Below are 24108 nucleotides of genomic sequence, written 5' to 3' on the forward strand. Positions count from 1 at the left end.
TGCATTGTGACAGACAGGTCCTCCTCCAGACCTTGTCTGGTCGCAGACCGAACCAGAATGTCGTCCAGATACCCCAGGACAGAAGGGCCCTCAATAATGCCAGAACCGGTGCAAGCACCTTGGTGAAGACCCGCGGAGCCGAGGCGAGACCAAAGGGCAACGCCACGAACTGGTAGTGATCCTCCGCAATGGCAAAACGAAGGTACCTCTGATGACCCTCGAATATGGGGATGTGAAGGTACGCATCCTTCAAATCGATGGAGGCCATGAATTCCCCCGGAACCAGGGCAGCCACCACCGACCGCAGGGATTCCATGCGGAACTTGCGAACCCGCACAGAGCAGTTCAGAGCCTTCAAGTCCAGAATCGGACGAACCTTGCCCTCCTTTCTGGGCACGGTGAACAGATTGGAATAAAACCCCCGAAACCTGTCCCGATGAGGCACCGGGACCACCACTCCCTGAGCCCTGAGGTCCCGCACCGCCAGGTGCAGATCCCGCAGGCGCTCTGGAGACAGTTGAAGATTTGAGGGAAAAAATCTGCTCTCCGGCCGAGAGAGAAACTCGATCTTGTAACCAGATCGAACGATTTCCAGAACCCATCTGTCCCGCACACGGGCCAACCAGGGCTGAAGAAAACCGAGCAAGCGTCCCCCCACCCCAAAACTGGGTGAGGGCGCCCCTTCAGGCCGAACTGTTATGGGCTGCAGGTCCGGATTGGCCGGACTTCTGTTTCCCAGACCAGGGCTTCTTCTGAGAGCCTTGACCTTTGAACGGTTTGCCCTTGTAGTGCGGCCGAAAGGCACGAAAGGACCCCTGAGGGGGCCGAAAATTTGCATGCTTCTTCCCAGAAGCCCCCTTAGCCTTGGGGAAATGGGGCAAGAGAGTGCTCTTACCCCCGGTGATCCCCTTAATCAACACATCCAGGGACTCCCCAAAAAGGCGAGACCCATCATAAGGCAGATTGGCTAAGGTCTTACGTGAAGATTGGTCCACCGACCAACATTTTAACCAAACCAGGCGGCGAGACAACACCGCCACGCTGTGCACACGTGCAGCCAACGGAATCAAGTCCAGGTCCGCATCACACAGATACATGACACCCTGGTGGATCTGATCCACCATATCCAGGGTCGCCGCCGAGGCCGAATCGGCCACTAGGACGCGCCTAAGCATCTGCGTCCAACTTGCGATCGCCTGGGCCGCCATGAGAGAAGCAAACAGAGCCTTAAGCATAGAACCCGTAACAGAATAAGTATGACGGGCAAGAGACTCCAGTCTCCTATCCGTGGCATCACGGAAAACAGGGGAACCCTCTGCAGGAATCACAGTGGCTTTGTTCAAAACCGCAATTGCATGATCCACTGGTGGAGGCACACACCACCGTTCATCAGTGGCAGGCGAAAAAGGATAACGCAGCTTGAATTTACTTGGTACCGCAAAAGGTTTGCGCAGATCGCGCCATTGATCCTTAACGGCGCGCTGAAAATCAGCATTGCAGGGAAAAACCTGCGGCGTCCTGCGTTTTCTCTGCGTCCCATAAGCCGCCAAGGCAGCGGGGGGACACACTTCGTCCTGCAAACGCAGCGTTTGCTTAATGGAAGCAATCAACTCATCCATGATTGCAAGCTCTTCAGGCGAGCCAGGGGGAGAATTATCGACCCCCTCAACTTCAGCCTCCACCTCAGACCCCACTAGATCAAGAGAGGAGCGGGACCCCGATAAGGAGGTCCCTGCCAGAACAGCCCCATCACCTTCACCCTCAGAATCAGAGGACAGAGCAACTCTGGGCCGTTTAGTAGATTGAGCAGCCACCAGCATTTGCACCTGAGCAGCAAGGCCAGCCACAATAGTGGCTAAATCCCCCCCTGGGGGGGAAACAGCGGTCCCCTGGCTTTCCACCAATACTGTAGGAAATTTGCCCTCCTGAGAATCCATTGCCCCTGTAATGCCAGACAACCAAGGGTTAACTGCCCCTTTTTTGCAAGCGCGGCAAGCGCAGCCCACCGCACCACACTCAAGCACAATGAGACCCCCACGGGGAATATGCAAACTGAACACAGGCAATGGATAGCAAGAACAGAAGGATAAAACCTGAGGAGACCCTCGCCGCTGCTGCTGCCTCGATCGGTGTTCCTGGAAAGAGGAAGTGATGCTGCCAGGGCGCTCTATGTAAGCCTATGGAGGCTACAAGAAAATGGCCGCCATGCATGTAAACCATGCGGCCGGAGCGGGTGCAGCAAAATGGCGTCGTTTGGCGCCGAAAACGCCGCTCCACAGTGCATTAAAACACATATTACAATCCAATATAAGGATACATGTTAGATCGCCGCAGCGATCGCTGTATATGCCCAAACATGCCAAGAAAAAAACATGCCCCACAGCACACAGCTCTCACACTGCCCAGCCTGACACACACAGTGCCATACAGCTCCCCCCCCCCCCCCCTTGCAGCCCACAGCATGCAGCCGAGAGATAGGGAGACAAGCAGTGTGAATAGAGGCAGGTTACACAGTCCCAGACTGACACCCCCCCAGACAGACAGGTCCCCACATAAATACACTTACCTCACATGGCGTGGGGGACCCGCACAGGCGAACAAGCCGCTGCACATGAGGCAGGGAGAGTCGCAATTCAAGACGCACAAAATGGGGGTTAAGAAACCGCACAGCGTCCAGTGAGGTAGCCACCTCACCAATCATCCCTGCACCGAACAGGGATGGGTCGTTCACTATGCCAGGAGCGTTACCTGGCTGAACGCTCGATGGCAGACTGGGAAGCCACTGACCCACGACCTGCGACCAGGGGGATCAGCCCGAGACCCAGTCCGCATGATCCTCTTCGTCCGAAGAACTAACTAACGCTGACAAAATAACAGCTATTAAAAGGTAGAGAGAAAAACTCAAACAAAATATTAAAAAGAAGAAAGAGTCTGGGACAGAAAGTCCCAGCACAGAGAGAGCCAGCCACTCCTGACAAGCTAGACATTAAAACTGAGATATGGTTGCAGGAAGTAGGAGGGTATTGACTGAGGGGACCACCCCTTGAGGGTGGGATATGTTAAAGCTTTATTGTTAACATATTCTGTTGCCTAGCTACTCCTTCGGAGCAAAGTCTAATACCCCATATGTGACGAATATGAAGAGGCGGCGACTGTCGGAGGACGTAAGAGAAAATTACAAATTTTGTTTGGGTACAACATTTGTTTGAATAACGCAGTGCCGTATCTCAAAAAATGGCCTGGTCATGGGGGGGGGGGATAAACCTTCCAGATCTGAAGTGTTTAAATCATGTGAAGAACTAAAGTGGAAAATACTAATGGGCTATCTACGCAGTCTACAAAGCCTGGATTGCACTCGGGGCCTAGCATTAGGACGAAGGCCTCATACACCATACAGGGAGTGCTTTTCAGCCTGGCCTTCAGAGATGGGGCTACAGGGCTATGCCTTTGGAACAAAGTGACTGAGATGTAAAAGTAGTGGTTGGAAAACACAAAAGTGTATCTACAATCAAAACAGGTTTTAGTTTTTGGATAGAGAAATGAAGTGAAATTTTTTTTTCTATCTATGTCCCACTGGGGAGATTTCCCTTCACTTTCTGTTCTGAAGACAAAGTAATGGGTAATCTTTCAAACTAAAGAGGAAATGCCCTCTTTGGTGACAACTGTAAGATTTTGGTTTTACTATCACAATCTGTCCCAGTGCCAATGGTAATCAGGTCAAATAGAGCCGATGTCCCTCTCTGTACAGCGGACTCACAGACTGCCAAAAAAAAGAAAAAAAACCCTTACAGGGGTTTTTTTTTTTTTTGTTGCAGTCTGTGACTCCACTGTACAGAGAGACATCGGCTCTATTCAACCTGTATTTTTTGCACCTGTCCCTTCCTCGGTTCTCCCAAAGGCAAGTGTGACATGCGAGACTACTGGAATATCCATGTCACATGTTCCCAGGAGGCATCAGATCAGAGAATTTGTGCACTCTTGAGCAAAAAAAAAAAAAAGAACGAAAAGAGGCCATGTATGTGTGTAAAATCCATGTCAGGTCATCTGTGTCCCATTAGGGAGATTTAATTTAACTTTCTGTCAACACAGAGGTGAGAGGAAACATTCCTAAAGTGAGGGAAATCCCCACACACATAGGTGTTGCCAGAACAAGTAAACCTCTTGGGAGATTTATCCTGAATGCCTGTAGTGATGGCAAAAATAACTGGATTTTTGTCTTACCGTAAAATCCTTTTCTCTGATGTTCATTGACAGACACAGCTCCATATCTCCTTTGACCGATGGGTTTATGCTGCTCTCCACAGGGGTAGGACGCTAGGTGGGAAAAAAATTTGACCACGCCTATAGGGCAGTCCAAGGGGGTATAGTCCCACTTCCGGCTATAGGACTTCAGTTTGGGAACAAGTAGTGTCAGAAGAACATAAAACCCAACTCGATAGAGGGGCGGGTGCTGTGTCAGTCAATGAACATCAGAGAAAAGTGTTTTATGGTAAGAAACCCGTCAATTTTCCACCCCTGGAAAATGCAGGGCAGAGATGGCTGTAACAAAGCATTCTGCCCATCTTAGATTGCTGGCTACTTACCGGGCCGCTAAGGCACTTCTGGTGCCCCCTTGATGATTGGCATATGCCACATCTGTGGCATTGTCCGATTGAATCCTCACCGAGCACCCCTGCAGACAATCCGTCCAATTATTTAAGCAAAGCCTGATTGCCCAAATTTCCAAGATATTGATCGGCAGACTGGACTCCTCCCGAGTCCAAACCCCCTAAGCCGGATCCATACCCAAGACACCTCCTCAACCAGGGAGGCTTGTATCAGTTGTGACTACCGTCCAGTACAGGGGAAGAAAAGATTTTCCCTGTCAAAGAGCCGGAGAGCGGAGCCACCAGATCAGAGATCCCCTTTGTACTCTGAATCAACAGGATCAGATTGTCTAGAGCCTGTGGATTCCTGTTCCATTTGATCTCCTTCTGTAGAAACCTGGTATGGAACTGAGCAAATGGAACCGCCTCAAAAGGTGGAGACCGTCACGACCAGCACTTACATGCAAGTCTTGAGGGATGATCACCGGTTGGACAACAGGAGCCGTGTCACATCCTACAACTTCCCGAGCTGTCAAGGGTCAGGCCCAGATAGTCCAGTTTTGCGGACGGAACCAGAACAGATTTTTGGAAATTCAGTTTCCATCCGAGCTCTTGCAAAGTTCACACCAAAATGTCCAAATGGTCTATCAGGGCATTCGGAGACTCTGCTCGCAGAAGGAGTACGTCCAGGTACCCCAGCATCGCAACTCCCTTCTGCCTCAGTAAAGCCAACACCAGGGCCAACACTTTTGTAAAACACCCGAGGCATTAAGGTGGGAGTCATTGAAGAGAAGTTGTCTTTATATGCAGACGACACCTTGATATATTTGGCGGATGCTTCCACATCATTACATAGGGCCTTACAATTATTTGACATCTTTGGTCGTTTTTCAGGTATAAGTATTAATTGGTCTAAGTCCGTCCTCTTTCCACTACACCCATCGATACCTTTAATCGATACTCAGACACCGCTGAAATGGGTACAGGATATGGTGTACTTAGGCATCAAAGTGGGCCCAACATTGGAGGTGTACCAACAAAATAACATTGACCCTTTAGTTTTACAATTAAATAAAAAGTGTGCGTCTTGGCGCATGCTTCCCTTGTCCCCCGTTGGCAGAATTAATTTAATAAAAATGAATTATCTTCCGAAATTTTTGTATTTTTTTCGTAATTCCCCCATTGATATGACTAGAACCTTTTTTTCGAGATTAGATAGTATTGTAACAACTTTTGTATGGGCTGGGCGAACTCCACGAGTCGCAAGACGCACGCTATATCTTCCTCTTGCAAGAGGAGGTTTAGCGCTTCCTAACTTTAAATTGTATTTTTGGGCGGCTGTTCTGGTGACGGTCCGGTGGTGGTTCTCCCAGCCCAAAACTAACTCCGCAGTTACACTAGAAGCAGCACTACTGGGTTCATATGCGGCCCTTAGTAATCTTGTTTTTCGGGGTGAACAGGCACATCCTCAAATAACCAGTCTGATGAACACTGTGCTGCGGATATGGACTCGGGCGCGGGTGATATATAACACACCATTGTACATATCCCCCCACACTCCGTTGTGGGGTAATCCTAATTTAAAACATCTATATCATCTCCCTGATCCACAGGTATGGGCTGCTAGAGGGATTTTGACTATGAAACATGTTATTAAAGATGGAAGACTTCAGGGCTTTAATGTTCTTCAGTCTACCCATTCATTACCTCCCACCATGGGGTTTCGTTACCGCCAGCTTAGTCATGCTATGCGGGCTCAGTTCCAAGGTCTTGTTGTCCTGGAATCAGACCCCTTGGAGAAAATGTTAACTTTTAAAGAGGTTGTAAACCGAGAAAAAATTTTTTTCTCTTCTTTACATCCTGAAAGAGAAACACATAATGAGCTAGTATGCATCGCATAGTAGCTCATTATGAAATACTTACCTTAGAACGAGCCCCCGCCGTGCCGTCCGCTTACCTGTATGACGGGCGACATGTATAGTCGCCCGTCTTCCGGGATCGCGGCATCCGGCCATCTGATTGGCCGGAGCCGCGGTGACGTCAGTCCCGCGCACGCGCGCGGGAGCCGACGGTCACGGCACGGGGCTCTGAAGGAACGGCACGATCTGCCGTTCCTTCAGAGCGCATGCGCCAGTGACGTCACTGGCTGCATTAAAGGTAAATATCTCCTAAACGGTGCATGTTTAGGAGATATTTACAGTACCTATAGGTAAGCCTTAATATAGGCTTACCTATAGGTACAACTTCCTGAGGAGGGTTTACTTCCTCTTTAAGGTAATAGGGAAAACTCTTTCTGCTATATATTCCATACTCTTAACAGATCATAGTCAATCCTCTGAGAAAACCTATAGTAAATGGAAGGAGGACATTCCAGATCTGACTATTGAAGAGTGGGAGGACTCGGTGAATAATTATATTCCCTCAATGATAGCGGCCAGGGACAGATTTATACAACTTAAATTCTTACATTGAGCATATTATACGCCGCAACGTCTTGCTAGGATATATCCCATGAAAGATCCCTTGTGCATTAGATGTGGGCATGGAATAGGTACATTCTTACATGTTGTTTGGTCGTGTCCCGACCTGGCAACCTTTTGGAAAGAAGTGACGGACACTATTGGCGAAATCTTTGACATTATGATCCCTTTGGACCCAAAGGTAACTTTATTGAGTAACCTTACAGAACTGGCAGGGGACAAATATGCTAAAAAGTGCATTACATATACCCTGTTCTATGCCAGGAGAGAAATCCTTCTGCGATGGAAGTTACCCGAACCTCCTACCCGATTATCCTGGATAGTTGCCGTTACTAAGACACTTCCATTCTACCGTTTCACATACGGTAGTAGGAATTGCCCAAAAAAATTTGATAAAGTCTGGTCAGCCTGGATTGACGCAGTAGGTGTGCCAATGTCACCTGTTCCATAATGACATAAGTAGGTACTTAATAACTAATTAGGTGATAAAATTTTTTTTTTTTTTTTCTTGTGTGTGTGTTTCTATGTATGGATAATATTATGTTTTGTGCAGAGTAATGTATTGTATTGGAATATTTGTGTTGTTTATATGTTTAACAATAAAATAAAAATTTAACTGTAAAAAAAAAAAAAAAAAAAAAAAACACCCGAGGAGCCGAGGCAAGACCAAAGGTTAATGTCACGAATTGATAGTGCTCCTAGCCTATGGCAAAGTGAAAGAGACGCTAATGTCCAACATATATTGGGATTTGAAGGTAAGCGTCCTTGATATCGATAGAGGCCAGGAATTCCCCTTGATGAAGGAATGCCACCACCGTGCAAATGGATTCCATTCAAAATTTCTGAACCCGCACAAAGCAGTTCAAAGCCTTGAGATCCAGAATAGGATGCACCTTGCCTTCCTTCCTTGTAACAATAAACTGGTTTGAATAAAACCCCTGAAAGCATTTCGATTTTGAACCCATACAATGACCACCTGTGAGAGAAGATCCTGTACCACCCCAAGAAGACCTTGTAGAAGATCTGGGGACAAACACAGATTGCAAGGAAAGAACCTTCCAGGAGGAAAGGACTGAAACTCGATCTTGTACATGGACTGAATCAACTCGTGGACCCATTTGTCTTGAATCCAGGAGGTCCACGGATCCGGAAAGAAGCGAAGACGTCCCCCCACGGGTGAAGGTGCCCCTTCAGGCAGAAGCAACTTGTCTGCGGTCCTGGAGGGCCCGCTCTGGTCTTACCAGGCCAGAGCCTCTTGGCACCCGATGCAGGATTACGGGTGGATTTTGATCCCTGGTTTTTAGATCTTGAAACATGAAAGGACCGCTTATAGACGAGTCTCCTTATTCCTGGCAGACTGCGGAAGCAGAGAACTCTTACCTCCTATAAGACCCTTAATGATCCCCTCCATGGAAGAACCGAACAAGCGGTGATCAGTCAATGCCTTCTTGGAAACCTGGTCCCCAGACCAGTATTTCAGCCATATCATGCGGCGCAGAGTCATCACCATCACGGACACCCTGCAGGCTAAGGGGGCCGCATCCAGAGAGGCATCACAGATATACTGCAACTCCTGGACCAACGGGCCGACCAGCTCCCGTCAGGTCAGGAGGAGGTTGTCCACCTTCCAAATGCTGGCGCAGGAGCTTAGCCCATTCCTGTTATTGTCTGTGAAACCAAGGTTATGGCAAACACTGGCCACAGAATGGAACCGGCCATGGTGAAAAGGTATTGTGCCAGATATTCAGCTCTCTTGTCAAAAAGGGGTCCTTAAAGGACGGAAAGTCCTCCACTGGAAGGAGGGTGGCTTTATTCAACCTGGAAACCTGGAGTCCACCACGGGTGGTACGGTCAGTTTCTTTAGCAGGGACCCTTCAAACAGATATCTTCTAGCAAAGCGCTTAGGGACCCCGACAGTGTTTGGGGGAACCCCACTGACTTGCGTCAATGTTGTCGAAATAGGCAGGAAAGGGGAACACCTTTGCCATCTTGGAGGTTCTGCGGGTACCAAACTGCACCGTCGCAGCCGATGCAGTAGTAGCTGTGTCCTACAATTTTAAAGTTTCCCGCACTGATACAATCAATGCATCCACCAGCGCCTTTTCATGTGCGACTGTAAAGGAGGAAGAATCATCCTCACTATCAGAACACTCAGGGTGCATGGACGCAGACCCAATAGGGTGACTCGCATCCGCGGCGGCCAAATCCACCTCAAAATCTGAGGAGGCAGGTGAACGGCGGAGGGTGCTTTTTACTCGTCCTATTTTGGAAGGCCAATTTTTTCTTTAGACACCAGTGAATGCAGAACCGCCGTCACAGCAGACAAGGCTGACTGGGACCCCGCAGGTCCCGCAGCCTCAGAGAGGGGGTCAAGTGGTGACATGTGCTCCAAGGACTCCATGGGTTAAAAAAAAAAACAACACCGCTGCACCAGCGGTACTACAAGTCTCAGTGCACCAAAATCGCTATAGCAGCAAGATAGAATCAAAATAGCCCCCACAGGGACTCACCACTACCTACACAGATGAGGATGCAGAGTGTCAGGCTGCATGCCGTGCGGTGATCAGAGAGGAAGTTCATAGAACTGCCACTAGAGGCCCTCCACCAAATCACCCCCCCCCCCCCCATAGTCTCCAAAAACATGGCTACCCTATGATAGTGATGAGAAACTACACCGCTGGAAAATGGCCGCCCTGGCTACAAAAACATGGCCGTTGATAGATACAGCAGCCATCCACAACAAAATGGCGGCTGCACGCGGCGCCGTCCACCCCGAGGGGCACACTACTTACCCCACCATGGGACCTGCGGGACCTGCGGGCCAGAGGTACGCTGAAACTCAGGTCATGACTAGGATTGTGACCAGGGCTATGCATCCTCGCGAGACATTTAACTCGCCAGCCAGCCCCCGTCCAATGGGGCTATGTCACGGCCAACCCAGCGCGGAGCTAAGCTCGGGTCGTGCTTGCTTGCCAGACAGGAAAGACCATAAGGATCTAGAATATCTGGTCCGTCGCCCAATCCGGCAGTTGATCATAGTTCTCACAGGTACAGAAAATAAAAAAAAAATAAAAATGTGGTTTAAAAAAGGAAAAAATGCTAGGACCAGAGATCCCAGCAAGGAACTAGGTCCTGACTAGGCAGAAAAAAAAAAAAAAAATGAAAGTCCTATAGAAGGAATGTGGAAGTATACCCCCTGGTACTGCCCTATAGGCGTGGTCAAATTTTTTCCACCTAGTGTCATACTCCAATGGAGAGCAGCATAAATCCATCGATCAAGATGATATGGGGATGTGTCCGTCAATGAACGAAAGAAAAAATGGATTTTTGTAAGAACTTACCGTAAAATCCTTTTCTCTTAAGCTCATTGACAGACGTAGTCTTCTTGATTCTCAAGAGCTGGGTTATGTTGTCTCCGCAGGAGTAGGACTAGGCAGAATGACAAAACGTTCTGGCTCCACCTTAGGGGCAGTCCCTGAGGGTATATCCTCCCTCTCTCTGCTACAGGGAATCAGTTCTGTTTAAAGCAGTACAGAGAATTTAACCCAACCCAACTCAATGATAGAGGGGCGGGTACTACGTCTGTCAATGAGCTTAAGAGAAAAGGATTTTACGGTAAGTTCTTACAAAAATCCATTTTTCTCTATCGCTCATTGACAGACGTAGTCTTCTTGATTCTCAAGAGCTGGGACATCCAGAAGCAGTGCCACAAATGAGGGGTGGGATTGACAAAATCAAATCCAATCTAGAAGGCCCAACCGGTGCCAAACTAGAAGTTTTAAAGGCTCATTATAAACAAAGAATGAGACTAAAGAAAAATTTTCCAACGGAAAAAACCCTCGAGGTAGACCACTGGTCTCCTCAAATTGCGGCCTGCAAAACCTTGCGGCCAAACGAGGCATCAGATGATGCCATTACATCAACTTTATAATGTTTAGTAAAGGTATGCACCGACGACCAGGTAGCCGCCTTGCACACCTGGCCCACTGACGCCTGATGGCGAAAGGCCCATGACGCACTAAGTGCCCGAGTGGAGTGCGCCTTAACAGGGAACGGGGGCTCCCGACCCTTAATAGAATAAGCCTGTACTACCGTCTGCCTGATCCATCTGGAAATGGTCGCGGCAGATGCAGGCAACCCCTTTTTGGGTCCATCTGGGAATCACAAAAAGTGAATCCGTCTTACGAAACGAGTCTGTCGTTTTCAAGTATACCCTGATCGCCCGGACCACATCCAAGGAGTGTAACGCAAACTCCCGAGGATGACTGGGCTTAGGACACAGGGAAGGTAATACAATTTCTTCATTCAGATGAAATTCTGAAACCACTTTTGGTAGGAAGGATGGATTCGGACGAAGAACCACCAGATATGGTGAACGACAAGATAATGCGGCCAGTTCTGACACCCTGCGTGCAGAAGTAATAGCCACCAAGAAGGCCACCTTCTGGGACAACGTGGGTAGAGGAATCTCCCTAATATCTTCAAAGGGAGGTTTCTGAAGAACCGACAACACTAAATTAAGATCCCAGGGGGGTAACGGCGCGTGCACTGGCGGAGCCAGATGTCGCACCCCCTGGATGAAATTCCGCACCAAGGAATGAGTAGCCAAAGGCTTCTGAAAGAAGATGGCTAATGCTGAGACCTGACCCTTGATAGTACTCAAGGCCAGTTTCTGCTCAACCCCTTGTTGCAGAAAAGCCAATATTCGACTAATCGAATAAGACCGAGGACGGAACCCCAAAAGGTTCACACCATGCAATGTAGGACTTCCATGTGCGATGATAAATCTTTCTGGAAGTCGCTTTCCTTGCTTCAACTAGAGTAGGAATAACTGAAGCTGACAAACCTTTGTCCTTCAGCACCTGGGTCTCAATAGCCAGGCCGTTAAAGCCAGCGATCGTAAAGCAGGATGGAAGATCGGTCCCTGAGACAGTAGATCCTCCCTGAGAGGAAGTCTCCACGGGACGTCCGCCACCAGTCTGACCATGTCGGCGTACCAAGCTCGACGAGGCCAGTCCGGAGCTACCAGGATTACTGGGATTCCTTCCTCCTCTATTCTGCGAAGAAGTCTTGGCAGTAACGCGAGAGGAGGGAAGGCATATATTAGCTGGTATTGCCCCCACGGGGCGATCAGTGCGTCTGCGGTTTCTGCTAGAGGATCGCGGGAGCGAGCCACGAATCTCTGAACTTTCCTGTTGAATCGTGATGCCAACAGATCCACATCCGGGGTGCCCCACCGCAGGCACAACTGGTGGAAAACGTCTGGATGGAGGGACCATTCCCCCTGATCCAGGGTCTGACGGCTGAGATAATCTGCCTGCCAATTCTCCACCCCCGGAATGAACACCGCAGAGATTGCTGGAACAAATCGTTCCGCCCAGCGAAGAATGCAAGCCACTTCTTTGGCCGCTCGGGCACTCTTGGTGCCCCCCTGGTGATTGACATAAGCCACGGCCGTGGCATTGTCCGACTGGATCCGAACCGAGCTGCCCTGGAGCTGCTCGGTCCAGTGAATCAGACAAAGTCTGATCGCTCTCAGTTCCAATACATTTATCGGTAACCTGGATTCTTCCGGGGACCAAAGTCCCTGGACAGATAACTGACCGAGAATTCCTCCCCATCCGGATAGACTGGCATCCGTGGTCACTGTCGTCCAATATATTGGCAGAAATGACTTTCCCTGGCTGAGCATCGGAGACCGAAGCCACCATACCAGAGACTCTCTGGTCTGTTTGCTCAATCGGATCTGATTGTCCAGGGATTCCGGATTCCGATTCCATCTGAGAAGAATCTCTTGCTGAAGAATTCGGGTATGGGACTGGGCAAATGGGACTGCTTCGAACGAAGCCACCATCAACCCCAGAACCCTCATGCAAGTCCGAAGGGAAGACCAGCTGTTGGACAGTAACAACTGGACTGCAGATTGAATCTTTCGGAGTTTCCCTACCGGAAGAAAAACTCTTGTCCTGACTGTGTCTAGAATTAGACCCAGATATTCGAGCCTCTGGGTGGGAACCAGAAATGACTTTTGCTGGTTCACCAGCCACCCGAATTCCTGTAAAGAAATCATAGTAATTTCTATGTTTTGTAGCAAGGTCTGAGGAGACTCTGCATGAAGCAGAAGATCGTCTAGGTAACCTAGAATCGATATACCTCTTTGGCGCAGAAGTGCCAACATTGGGGCCAACACCTTTGTGAAGACCCGCGGAGCCGTGGCGAGACCGAAAGGTAACGCCACAAACTGATAGTGGTTCTCCTCTACGGAAAAGCGTAGAAAACGCTGATGTCCTGCGAAAATGGGAATGTGAAGATAGGCGTCCTTGATGTCTATGGACGCTAGGACATCCCCTGGATGCAGGAAGGCTGCTACCGTGCGAATGGACTCCATTCTGAATCTTCTTATGTTGACGAAAGAATTGAGTGCTCTTAAGTCCAGAATTGGACGCACTTTGCCCTCTTTCCTGGGTATTGTAAACAGGTTTGAATAAAACCCTTGAAACCGTTCTGTCCAAGGAACGTGGACTACCACTCCTTGTTGTAGTAAATCTGTGACTGCTCTCCGCAGATCTTCTAAACGATCTGCGGATAGTCGGATATTGGAAGGGAAGAATCGCGCCGGTGAGAGAGATCGAAACTCGATCTTGTACCCTGACCTTATGACTTCGCAAACCCATTTGTCCGGGATTCTGGAAAGCCATGGATCCGGGAACCGGCGAAGACGTCCCCCCACCCCAGTTGTGGGTGGGGGCGCACCTTCAGGCTTTGGATGGTTTATCTTCAGGTCTGGAGGGGGCGGGCTTTTGCTTGCCCGACCAACGACCCCTGACGCCTCCTGCAGGAGCTTTGGAGGACTTAGTTTTTTCACCCGCTGGACGAAAAAACCTCTTGTGAGCAGAAAAAGAAGGCCCTCGTCTTTGACGAGTTCCTCTACCTTTAAAATTTTGCGGTAAAAAGGTGCTTTTTCCACCGGTGAGATCCTTAATGATCTCATCTAAGTTGGCTCCAAATAGACGCTCTCCTGAAAAGGGGATATTAGCCAATGCTTTTTTGGAACCTTGGTCGGCTAACCAACCTTTTAGCCACAGTGTACGCCTGAGAACCACTGCTGAGACTGATGCTCGCGCCATTAATGGAGTGGCGTCTAACGCCGCATCACATACAAACTGTAACCCCTGTATCATTTGTTCCAACAAATCTGATACCGCCTGAGGGACTTCTTCTAAGTCCCGGCGTAACCACTTGGTCCATTCAGTTACAGCCTGCGAAACCAGACCAATAGCCATTATTGGTCTGAAAGCTGATCCAATCAAGGAAAACATGGTGCGAGACATAGCTTCTATCTTGCGATCCACTGGATCTTTAAAAGACGGAGCGTCTTCTAAAGGAATAACCGTGGCTTTATTCAATCTAGCAATAGGTGAATCCACCCCAGGTGGTTCTGTCCATTTCTTAATAAGGGTTTCCTCAAACGGATAACGCCTGTTAATGCGTTTAGAAATATTAAAAGTGCGTTTTGGCAGACGCCATTCTTCTTCGATTGGATTGCCAAAACATTTGGGCAATGGAAAAACCTTCGCCACTTTGATGCGCTTTTTAGTCCCAAAAGGGATCTCAGTTTCAGCTATTTCTGATGGAATACCCTGTAACCTTAAAGTCTCTTGAACAGATACAATGAGTGCGTTTACCAACGCTTTCCTCTCGGGCTATGGCGGATGCCGAAACATCCTCCTCACTGTCTGAAGAGACAGGACCCGAGACACCAATACCAGATGAAGTACCTGCAACTGCAGAAATAGGCTCAGAGTCTGAATCCGAGGTTTCAGATAATAAGGGGTTAGGCGGGGGTCGCTTTCTTGCGCCCTGTCCCTGACAAGCCACTTCCACCCGGGACACAAAAGTTTCCATAATAGCTGACAAAGATTCAATTGTCAATGGGGTGCTGGAGGATCCCGCAGACCCCTCGAGGGGATCCGGAGGAGATACATGAGTGGCAGGGTCCATGTTAATACAGGACACCTTGCCAGCAAAACAAAAAAACTTTTTCTTTTTTTTTTGTGTGTCTCCCCCTAGCGCAATAGCGCCCCTCAGAGTACCTGCTTCTCGATCCCAGAGAGAGAGAGAGGGACCCCCAGGGCTCACCAACCGATGCAGTGCAGTTTCCAACAAACTGCAGTCAGCGTCTGTTTTACACAGACTGGAAGGAGCTGTTTGCTTTTTCCCGGGCAGAAGGCGTGGCTCCGCCCCCTGTGTACGCCTTCCGGCGTTCCCAGCCCTCCACGAGGTAGCTGGGCTCACAAAACATGGCCGCCCCCATAGAAGAGACATAAGACTCCAAAAACATGGCGGCCGGCGTAACCTGAGGACATACATGCATTCGGTCTACGGCAAAATGGCGGCGGACCGCCGATATCGTCTTCCCAGCACATCCACCTGCACTCTGCTAAGAGGTGACATATGGATCTACAGAGATACACTGCACATAAGGTAGGATAATACCTCCTATGTCTGCTGTAATGTAACAGTCTGCTGGGTAGAGTGTTAGCTCTTGAACCAAGTCCACTTCCCACAAACACATGCTGTATTACAAGGGGGACTTGTAAGTATCAGATATATACTGACCATATATGGAGGGGCCCATAATATATACTGCCTCATAATGAGGAAAAAAGGGAACGTTTACTCACCATACCGAACCGACAGGCACCCTCTCTTCACAATACCCTCTCCACCGGGGTGGGGGTTTGTGGACGCCTCGACTCTCTGGTACCGACTCTCTGGCGTCCAAGCGAGACTTTTAACTCGCAAAGTCAGTCCCTTTACTGGGACTCCGTCGCGGCCGACCCAGCGCACTGGTCTGCACGCGCTCGTAGGCAGAAACCGGGCTGACCACTGGATCTCAACATCCAGCCCGTCGCCCGGCCCCGCATACTTACTTGAATATGTCGCGGCCGACCAAGCGCAATGCCATGGTCTGCGCGCGCTCGTAGGCCGGCTGGGGTGACCACAAGTGTCGCCCAGTCCGGCATTTTTTGCTTGAAGATCTCACAGGAAAAAAACACTGGAGAAAACGACCTAAAAAATGTCTTTTTCTTAAAGAAAAAAAGTCTTGCCAGGACCAAAAGATCCCAGCAAGGAACTTAGGTCCTTACTCCTGACTAGACAGAAAAAAACTGATTCCCTGTAGCAGAGAGAGGGAGGATATACCCTCAGGGACTGCCCCTAAGGTGGAGCCAGAACGTTTTGTCATTCTGCCTAGTCCTACTCCTGCGGAGACAACATAACCCAGCTCTTGAGAATCAAGAAGACTACGTCTGTCAATAAGCGATAGAGAAAACAAAATTTTGTATTTTCCCCCATTAATTTGTCTTGGTAACAGTGGCCACCAAGACAGAGTGACTCTGCTTAGTGAGGGCATTGATAGGGAGACAAGCAGTGTGAATAGAGGCAGGTTACACAGTCCCAGACTGACACCCCCCCAGACAGACAGGTCCCCACATAGATACACTTACCTCTCAATGGCGTGGGGGACCCGCACAGGCGAACAAGCCGCTGCACATGAGGCAGGGAGAGTCGCAATTCAAGACGCACAAAATGGGGGTTAAGAAACCGCACAGCGTCCAGTGAGGTAGCCACCTCACCAATCATCCCTGCACCGAACAGGGATGGGTCGTTCACTGTGCCAGGAGCGTTACCTGGCTGAACGCTCGATGGCAGGCTGGGAAGGCACTGACCCACGACCTGCGACCAGGGGGATCAGCACGAGACCCAGCCCACATGATCCTCTTCATCAGAAGAACTAACTAACGCTGACAAAAATAACAGCTAAGTAAAGGTAGAGAGAAAACTCAAACAAAATTTCAAAAAGAAGAAAGAGTCTGGGGCAGAAAGCCCCAGCACAGGAAAAGCCAGCCACTCCTGACAAGCTAGACATTAAAACTGAGATATGGTTGCAGGAAGTAGGAGGGTATTGACTGAGGGGACCACCCCTTGAGGGTGGGATATGTTAAAAGCTTTAATGTTAACATATTCTGTTGCCTAGCTACTCCTTCGGAGCAAAGTCTAATACCCCATATGTGACGAATATGAAGAGGCGGCGACTGTCGGAGGACGTAAGAGAAAAAAAAGATTTAGCAAGCTGGCCCAAACAAACTATTTCCTACACTAACAAATGTGCCCACTGAGCACACTTTAGAAGCTCAAGATGCATGCAGCTACATACATTATACAGCCTTATGTTCAGGCAGTGGGAAAATAACTTTTCATCTCACAACTGGAACAAAGCCATTCATAGGCAGTTTTGTGATGGCCGAGTCAGAGATCGTGATGTCATCTGCATGCCTCTCTGCCTCTGCCTTCATTCAGAGAAAACAAAGCGGCCTATGAATGACTGAGCGACACTCAGCACAACTCAGCTTTGCTCCAGGTGTGAGACAGGAAGTTCTCATCTCACTGCCGGAACACAAGTCTGTATACTGTATATAGCTGAGGCTACATACAGCTTAACCTCTTGACCGCCGGAAGATTTACCCCCCCTTCATGACCAGGCCATTTCTTGAGATACGGCACTGCGTTAATTTACCTGACAATTGCGCAGTTGTGCAATGGTTTACCCAAATAAAATGTACGTCACCCTTTTCACTACAAATAGAGCTTTCTTTTGGTGGTATTTAATCACCTCTGCTGTTTTTATTTTTTGCGCACAAACAAAAAAAGTCTGAAAATTGTGAAAAAAAAAAAAAAAAACAACATTGTTGACTTTCTACTAAAAAACATATCCAAGAAAAAAAAAATCAAGTTTCTTCATAAGTTTAGGCCAATATGAATTCTAATACATATTTTTAGCAAAAAAAAAAAAAAAAAAAAATCACAATAAGCGTACATATTGATTGGTTTTCGCAAAAGTCATAGTGTCTACAAACTATGGGATATTTTTTATTTATTTTTCATTAGTAATGGCAGTGATCAGGGCTTATAGTGGAACTGCAGTATTGGGGCAGACATTCTGACACTAACAAACTTTTTGGGGAACATTGACACTAATATGGTGATCAGTGCTAAAAAATATGCACTGTCACTGTACTGACACTGGCTGAGAATGGGTTAACATCAGGGGCAATCAAAGGGTTAACGGTGTGCCTAGCCAGTATTTTACTATAATTTGTTAGGTGCTTTTAATAGGGAAAGAGATGGAATGTATTCCCTGCTTTGCAGAGACACCAATTTCATCTCTTCCCTCCAGTCAAAACGTCCGGGTAGGGAGCGTGGGTGCACGCTGCCGGCGGATCGCTTCCGCTGTGATTACAGTGGAAGCTGATCGGCAGGTGCATGGTATCGGCTGTCCTCAGGCACCCACCGATCGTTATGTATGTAAACAAGGCAGAACGCCGTTCTGGCTCTCTGCCTAATGAGTGAGGAGTACCTGAGGACATCGGGTGCCGTGCACCCAGTAATCGGCTTCTGCTGTGTGTAATTACATCAAAAGTGATCTGCTGGCAGTGCACATGCGCGCCCCCTACCCGGAAGTGTCAGATCACGTACACTTACACGTGATCTGGTGCACAGGTTCTGCCTTGTAGCAGTAAACTGCTATAGGGTGGACCTGAATATGGAATGTACAATTGCTAGAGTAGAAAATAGTCAATTTGGCCCAAACAAACTGGATAAAGAGACAGTAGACCTGAAAATCTGCTTTACTGGATAGAAATCTAGGACTGCTCACCTCACAAAAGAATTCATTGCCTCTTAATCCACAGAACCAGCTGATCCAGGACACCTCTTCTGAACTACTCATCTTGAAGGCTGTCAATCAAACATTAAAGAGTTAGTTTACCTTTAAAGCTGCCCAGGCAATAAAGGGGCATCTGTAGAAAAAAAAAAACTGAGCAGCTCTAAAGCAGTTGAATAATGCTCCCAATCTGAATGTTCCCTGTACTTTGCGTCTCTGTCTGGTGGGTTCCCTCCAATCCCTCACTGCTGCACCGTCTACCTGCCTTTTCTTGTCTTGCCCAAACTGACAGTCTTTAAAGGGTCAGTTCACCTTTACCAAAAAGCTGTCTATGCAGATAAAGGGTGTCTATAAATATAAAAAGAAAAAAAATGTGTAGCTCTGACTAAAGTTGAATAATGCCCTTGCTAGAAGTCTAGGTTATTTACATACCTCCTGAAGCCTGACTGGACATTGCTAAGTGAGGCCTAGTCATTACTGCTGACCTCCTCCATCACAGGAGTGACCTCTCAGACTCTGAGCTACTGAATCAGGAGAGATAAAGTACATGTGAGGGGGTTTGAATAAGAGAAAGAGCTCACTCCTGTGATGGTGAGCAGTAATGACTAGGCCTCCATTAGCAACATCCTGTGAGTATTCAAGTCAGGCTTCAGGAGGTACTTAAATAACCTACACCTATAACAAGGACATTATTTCACTTTAGTTAGAGCTGCAGAGTTTGTTTTTATCTTCAAACACCCCTAATCCTGCATAAACATTTTTTTGGTAAAAGTGAACTGACCCTTTAAAGACTGTCAGTCCGGGCAAGACAAGAAAAGCCAGATAGAAAGTGCAGCAGTGAGAGATTGGAGGGAACCCACCACACAGAGACAAGGTAAAGGGAAAATTCAGGTTGGGGGAAAAAGGATAAGTTCAGAGTAAAGGCCATGGAGAGAGATGACATCTGGGAAACAGGAGGAACAGTGGGGGTGGAGGGGTGGTTTAGGAGGAGAATGTGCTGTAATCATAGCAGGTAAAAGACAAATGAGTAATTCACATGAAGGAGAAGACCAGAGGCACAGGGGAAGACGGGTTCAAGGGGGGGGGACAAAAAGGGAAAGGACAGGAAAAGGAATAAAAAGATGTAATGTGGAAGGACTGAGGGGTACCAGGATGACTGGAGGGAGAGGGAAAGCCGAGAGCTGTGCAGAGTGAATGACAACAAAGCAAAAGCCACACAACACACGGGGGTTTGGGGGGGGGTCTGTGAAACAGCATCTGACGCAAACACCAGTAGTGGGGGGGGCGGCGAATGGCTCCTGACGCCAACACAGGGCAGGGGGGGGGGGGGGGGACACCGCCCAATGCCAACACCGGGGGAGGAAAATACACCTGATGCCAACGCCGGGGGGGGGAGAAAACGGTGTCTGATGCCAACACCCGAGGAGGGGGGGCGGCACATGAAGCCAACATCAGGGGGAGGGCAGAGGAAACGGCGCATGATGCCGATGCCAATGCCAGGGGGGGCACCTGAGGCCAATGTCAAGGGGGGAGGAAACGGCACCTGACGCCAACACCGGGGGGAATGGCACCTGACGCCAACACCGGGAGGGAGGCGTGGGGAAACGGCACATAACGCCAGCACCAGAGAGGGGGGGGGGCTACGCTTGGCGGCAACAAGGGGGAGGGCATTTTGGTTGGGCCCCTGGAACCTACATTAGGAGGAGATAACGCCAACACATGTATGAAGGAGTGGGGAAGCAGGCAGTATGTAGAAGAATGGGGCAAAACATGCCAAAACATGGCAAAGGCACTGGGCAGGGCATGGAAGTATGTAGCTTAGGAAGAGTCCATTCAACGTGGTGGGAATGAGTCTAGATCTGGGGGTAAGGAATGTGGTCAGTGGGGTGGGAATAGATCTGGGGGTAAGGAATGTGGTAGATGGGGGGGGGGACCTAGATTTGGGGGTATGAAATGCAATCAGTGGGGTGGTAATGAGAATAGATCGGGTGGTGAGGAGTGTGGTAGATGTGGGGGGAGGGGAGCCCAGATCTGGGGTAAGGGATGTGGTCAGAGGGATGGGAATCTGGGGGTGAGGAGTGTGGTAGGTGGGGGGGGGGGTGAGGGGGAGCCTAGATTTGGGGGCATGAAATGCGGTCAGTGGGGTGGTAATAAGCCTAGATCTGGGGGGTGAGGAGTGTGGTAGGTGGGGGGCGGGGAGCCTAGATCTGGGGGTAAGGGATGTGGTCAGAGGGATGGGAATCTGGGGGTGAGGAGTGTGGTAGGTGGGGGGCGGGGGAGGGGAGCCTAGATCTGGGGGTAAGGGATGTGGTCAGTGGGGTAGGAATGAGAATAGATCTGGGGGTGAGGAGTGTGGTAGGTGGGGGGCGGGGGAGGGGAGCCTAGATCTGGGGGTAAGGGATGTGGTCAGTGGGGTAGGAATGAGAATAGATCTGGGGGTGAGGAGTGTGGTAGGTGGGGGGAGGGGGTGAGCCTAGATTTGGGGGCATGAAATGCGGTCAGTGGGGTGAGAATACTAGTAAGGTGCGGATGAGCACAGACCTGCGATAAGGAATGCGGTCAGAGGGGTGGTATGGGTGAGCATAACACTGAGGGTGAGGAGTGTGGTCAGTGAGGTGTAGGTGAGCGTAGACCTGGAATACAGAGTGTGGTCAGTGGAGCGGTAGGTAGGAAGGATCGGTGGCGGGGTTGGGGCTCGGTGTCCCCGGATAGGGCGGCTCTGGCAGCGCTCACACCTGTTCTCTCCTCACGGCGGATCTTCCCGGTTCTCACCCGCCGCCACACACTAGGCCCGGTCCCCTGTCACTGCGCAGGCGCGACCCGGAAGAGGCGGGGTCAGGGGTTACCCGCTTGGAATGCTGGGAATGATAGTTCTCGCTCGGCTCTCAATGTGGGCGGGGTGAGAGATCCTGTATCCGGAACAGGTAACTATGTGGAACAATGGCTGTCTCCGTGCTGAGATTTGCTGATGATACAGATATTTTACCGAAATATTCACCTCTGCTGTGACCTTAGCTTCTCACTGATATAGCTGCCTTTGTCTCTCTACAAACACACACTGTAATATGTACTATACGTGTGTATATAAATAATAGAACGTGGCAGTAGATCTCTGTTGTCTTTGCACCTTCCATACATTCCTCAGTGTTGGACACTTCTGGGAGTGTTTGGTTTCCCCCTCCTGTCCTGTACCATGGTTCCATCCTCTGACCTTTCACTGGAGGGCTTAGCAGTGACATGGGGGTCAGAGGAAGCAACCACAGTGTGCAGGGGGGGGGGGGGGGTTCAGACACCCAACTCTCCCAGAAGTGCTCAATGCTGGAGGGGAAGGAGGTAGGAGACATTGGGGGTGGTGGATAGATGAATATAATACCTCTTATGTTATAGGAGCTTTCTGCAAGAAACTCTTTATTACCCAACAGGGCCTCTAAGGCCTGGGTGCAAGGCAGGACATTTACTCCTCTTCAGATTTCTGTGTAATAATCTGTGAAAGTGGCGCTATCATTAAAACTCCTGTCCTGGCTAAGCTGACTCATTGGTCTAGATTTGAGGCTCATTCACACCAGCCTGATCCACTGCAGGGAGTTCTGTGCTTGTGCATTGGTTAGCAGCTTCTTTACACTAGCATTAGCCCTCTGAAGGGCGATCTGTGGTGAAGCACCCTTCAGAGGGGTTTTGACAAGGCAGTATGACGTTGCCTCTTTACAGCCTGTTTTAACCCCTAAAAGTCTGCGCTATTGCACCGCAACCACGTGGACTGCAAGTGGTCGCAGTACAGCTTGAATGTACCACCCGCAAAACAGGACTGGGGGTTTAATTCTTGCTGCGGCTGCCGGTTGGGCAACTGTAAAAATGTCTCAATCCCCCAGCTTGTGTAAGCGATCCTTAATTTGTGCCAGGGCACCTCCTTCCTTTGAGTGGGCTTCCTAATGCACCACAACCGACCACAAATCATGCATGCAGCATTTATGTCTGTGTGATGTACAAATTCTTACTAAGTTGTTGTTTGGCATTCAATGTAAGCACACTGAGATGTGTCACAATGAATCGCACCACCTCACACTGACACACATTATTGGATCACAATGGGGTAAACTGACCCCTAAAGTCTTGGTTTACACTTATGCAGTTTTAGTTTGATCATTTTCTGCAGTGCTTTTTGTGGTGCTATTTGCACACACATTTTTGACACATTTTGTTTGTGCAATTTTTGTGTTTTTTTTTTTTTTTTTGCTAATTTGTTGGGTGGATTAAAAATGCAAATCGCAGCTAAAATGCAAGCTTTTCTGCAGTTTCTCCATTAAAGTCTATTGAACCAAAAACGCACTGTTTTGCTTTTAAAGAGGAAGTAAACCCTCCTCTGCAAGTTGTACCTATAGGTAAGCCTATGATAGGGCTTACCTATAGGGACTGTAAATATCTCCTAAACATGTACCGTTTAGGAGATATTTACCTTAGATGCAGCCAGTGACATCACTGGCGCATGCACTCTGAAGGAACGGCCGCTGGTGCCGGTCCTTCAGATCCCCGTGCCGTGACCGTCGGCTCCCGCGGCTCCGGCCAATCAGATGGCCAGATGCCGCGATCCCGGAAGACGGGCGACTGGACATGTCACCCGTCATATAGGTAAGCGGGAGGCACGGCGGGGCTTGTTCTAAGGTAAGTATTTCATAATGAGCTAGTATGCGATGCATACTAGCTCATTATGTGTTTCTCTTTTAGGTTGTAAAAAAAAAAAAATCGTAAATGAGTTTACAACCTCTTTAAAATAGTGAAGCTGTACATGAAAACATTCCCTATATTTAATGTGGAATTCACTCTCTCAATCAACATTGACTATTTTTTATCCTTATGCTGCTATTATTAGTAGATGAATAAGAAAGTATATCATATTTGCTTGTTTTTTTTTTTTTTTCATTTCTATAGTTACTTTTTGCTTTCCATGCCTAGGCAAATGATGTCATACATCCCAGGAATCTTCAGGGGGGTGGGGGTTTCTCAGCTAAGCACATTCTCCTGCATGCATGTTTGCGCTAAGGGCAGATGGATTCCAGGAAGTAAACGCTACGTGAATCATCTGCCCTTACTGAAGATGACCACAGTCAGAGATGCTAGTGGGGGGGGGGGGGGGGTGTTTCAAAGTGATTTCTCAACAAAAGAAAGCATGGAGAAATGGACGGATGGGCGAGTTTACTTTGCATATTAAGGATTAAATTGGTTTGTGGTGCTCAGGTGAGGTGTAGTTCCACTTTAAGGTATAACTAAACGTAAGGGCCCATTCAGACTAGGCCAGTGATGGATATCCTTGGCACCCCAG

General features: G+C 48.9%; 1 protein-coding gene across 1 annotated transcript in view; it reads right to left on the reverse strand.

Annotated features, from left to right (window-relative positions):
* The window catches only part of CSNK2B (casein kinase 2 beta), a 55205-nt gene extending 33572 nt beyond the window's left edge, over positions 1 to 21633 (reverse strand). Inside the window, exons 1-2 of the mRNA XM_082262649.1 lie at positions 21527 to 21633; positions 18786 to 18865 (exon numbers count right to left, since the gene is read on the reverse strand). Coding sequence (XP_082118775.1) covers positions 18786 to 18857 — 72 coding nt within the window. The 5' untranslated portion in view covers positions 18858 to 18865; positions 21527 to 21633. The remainder of the gene's footprint in view (positions 1 to 18785; positions 18866 to 21526) is intronic.
* Positions 21634 to 24108: the final 2475 nt, after the last annotated feature.

The sequence above is a fragment of the Pelophylax lessonae genome, assembly GCF_965119305.1.
Source record: "Pelophylax lessonae genome assembly, chromosome: 7".
Taxonomy (NCBI): Eukaryota; Metazoa; Chordata; class Amphibia; order Anura; family Ranidae; genus Pelophylax; species Pelophylax lessonae.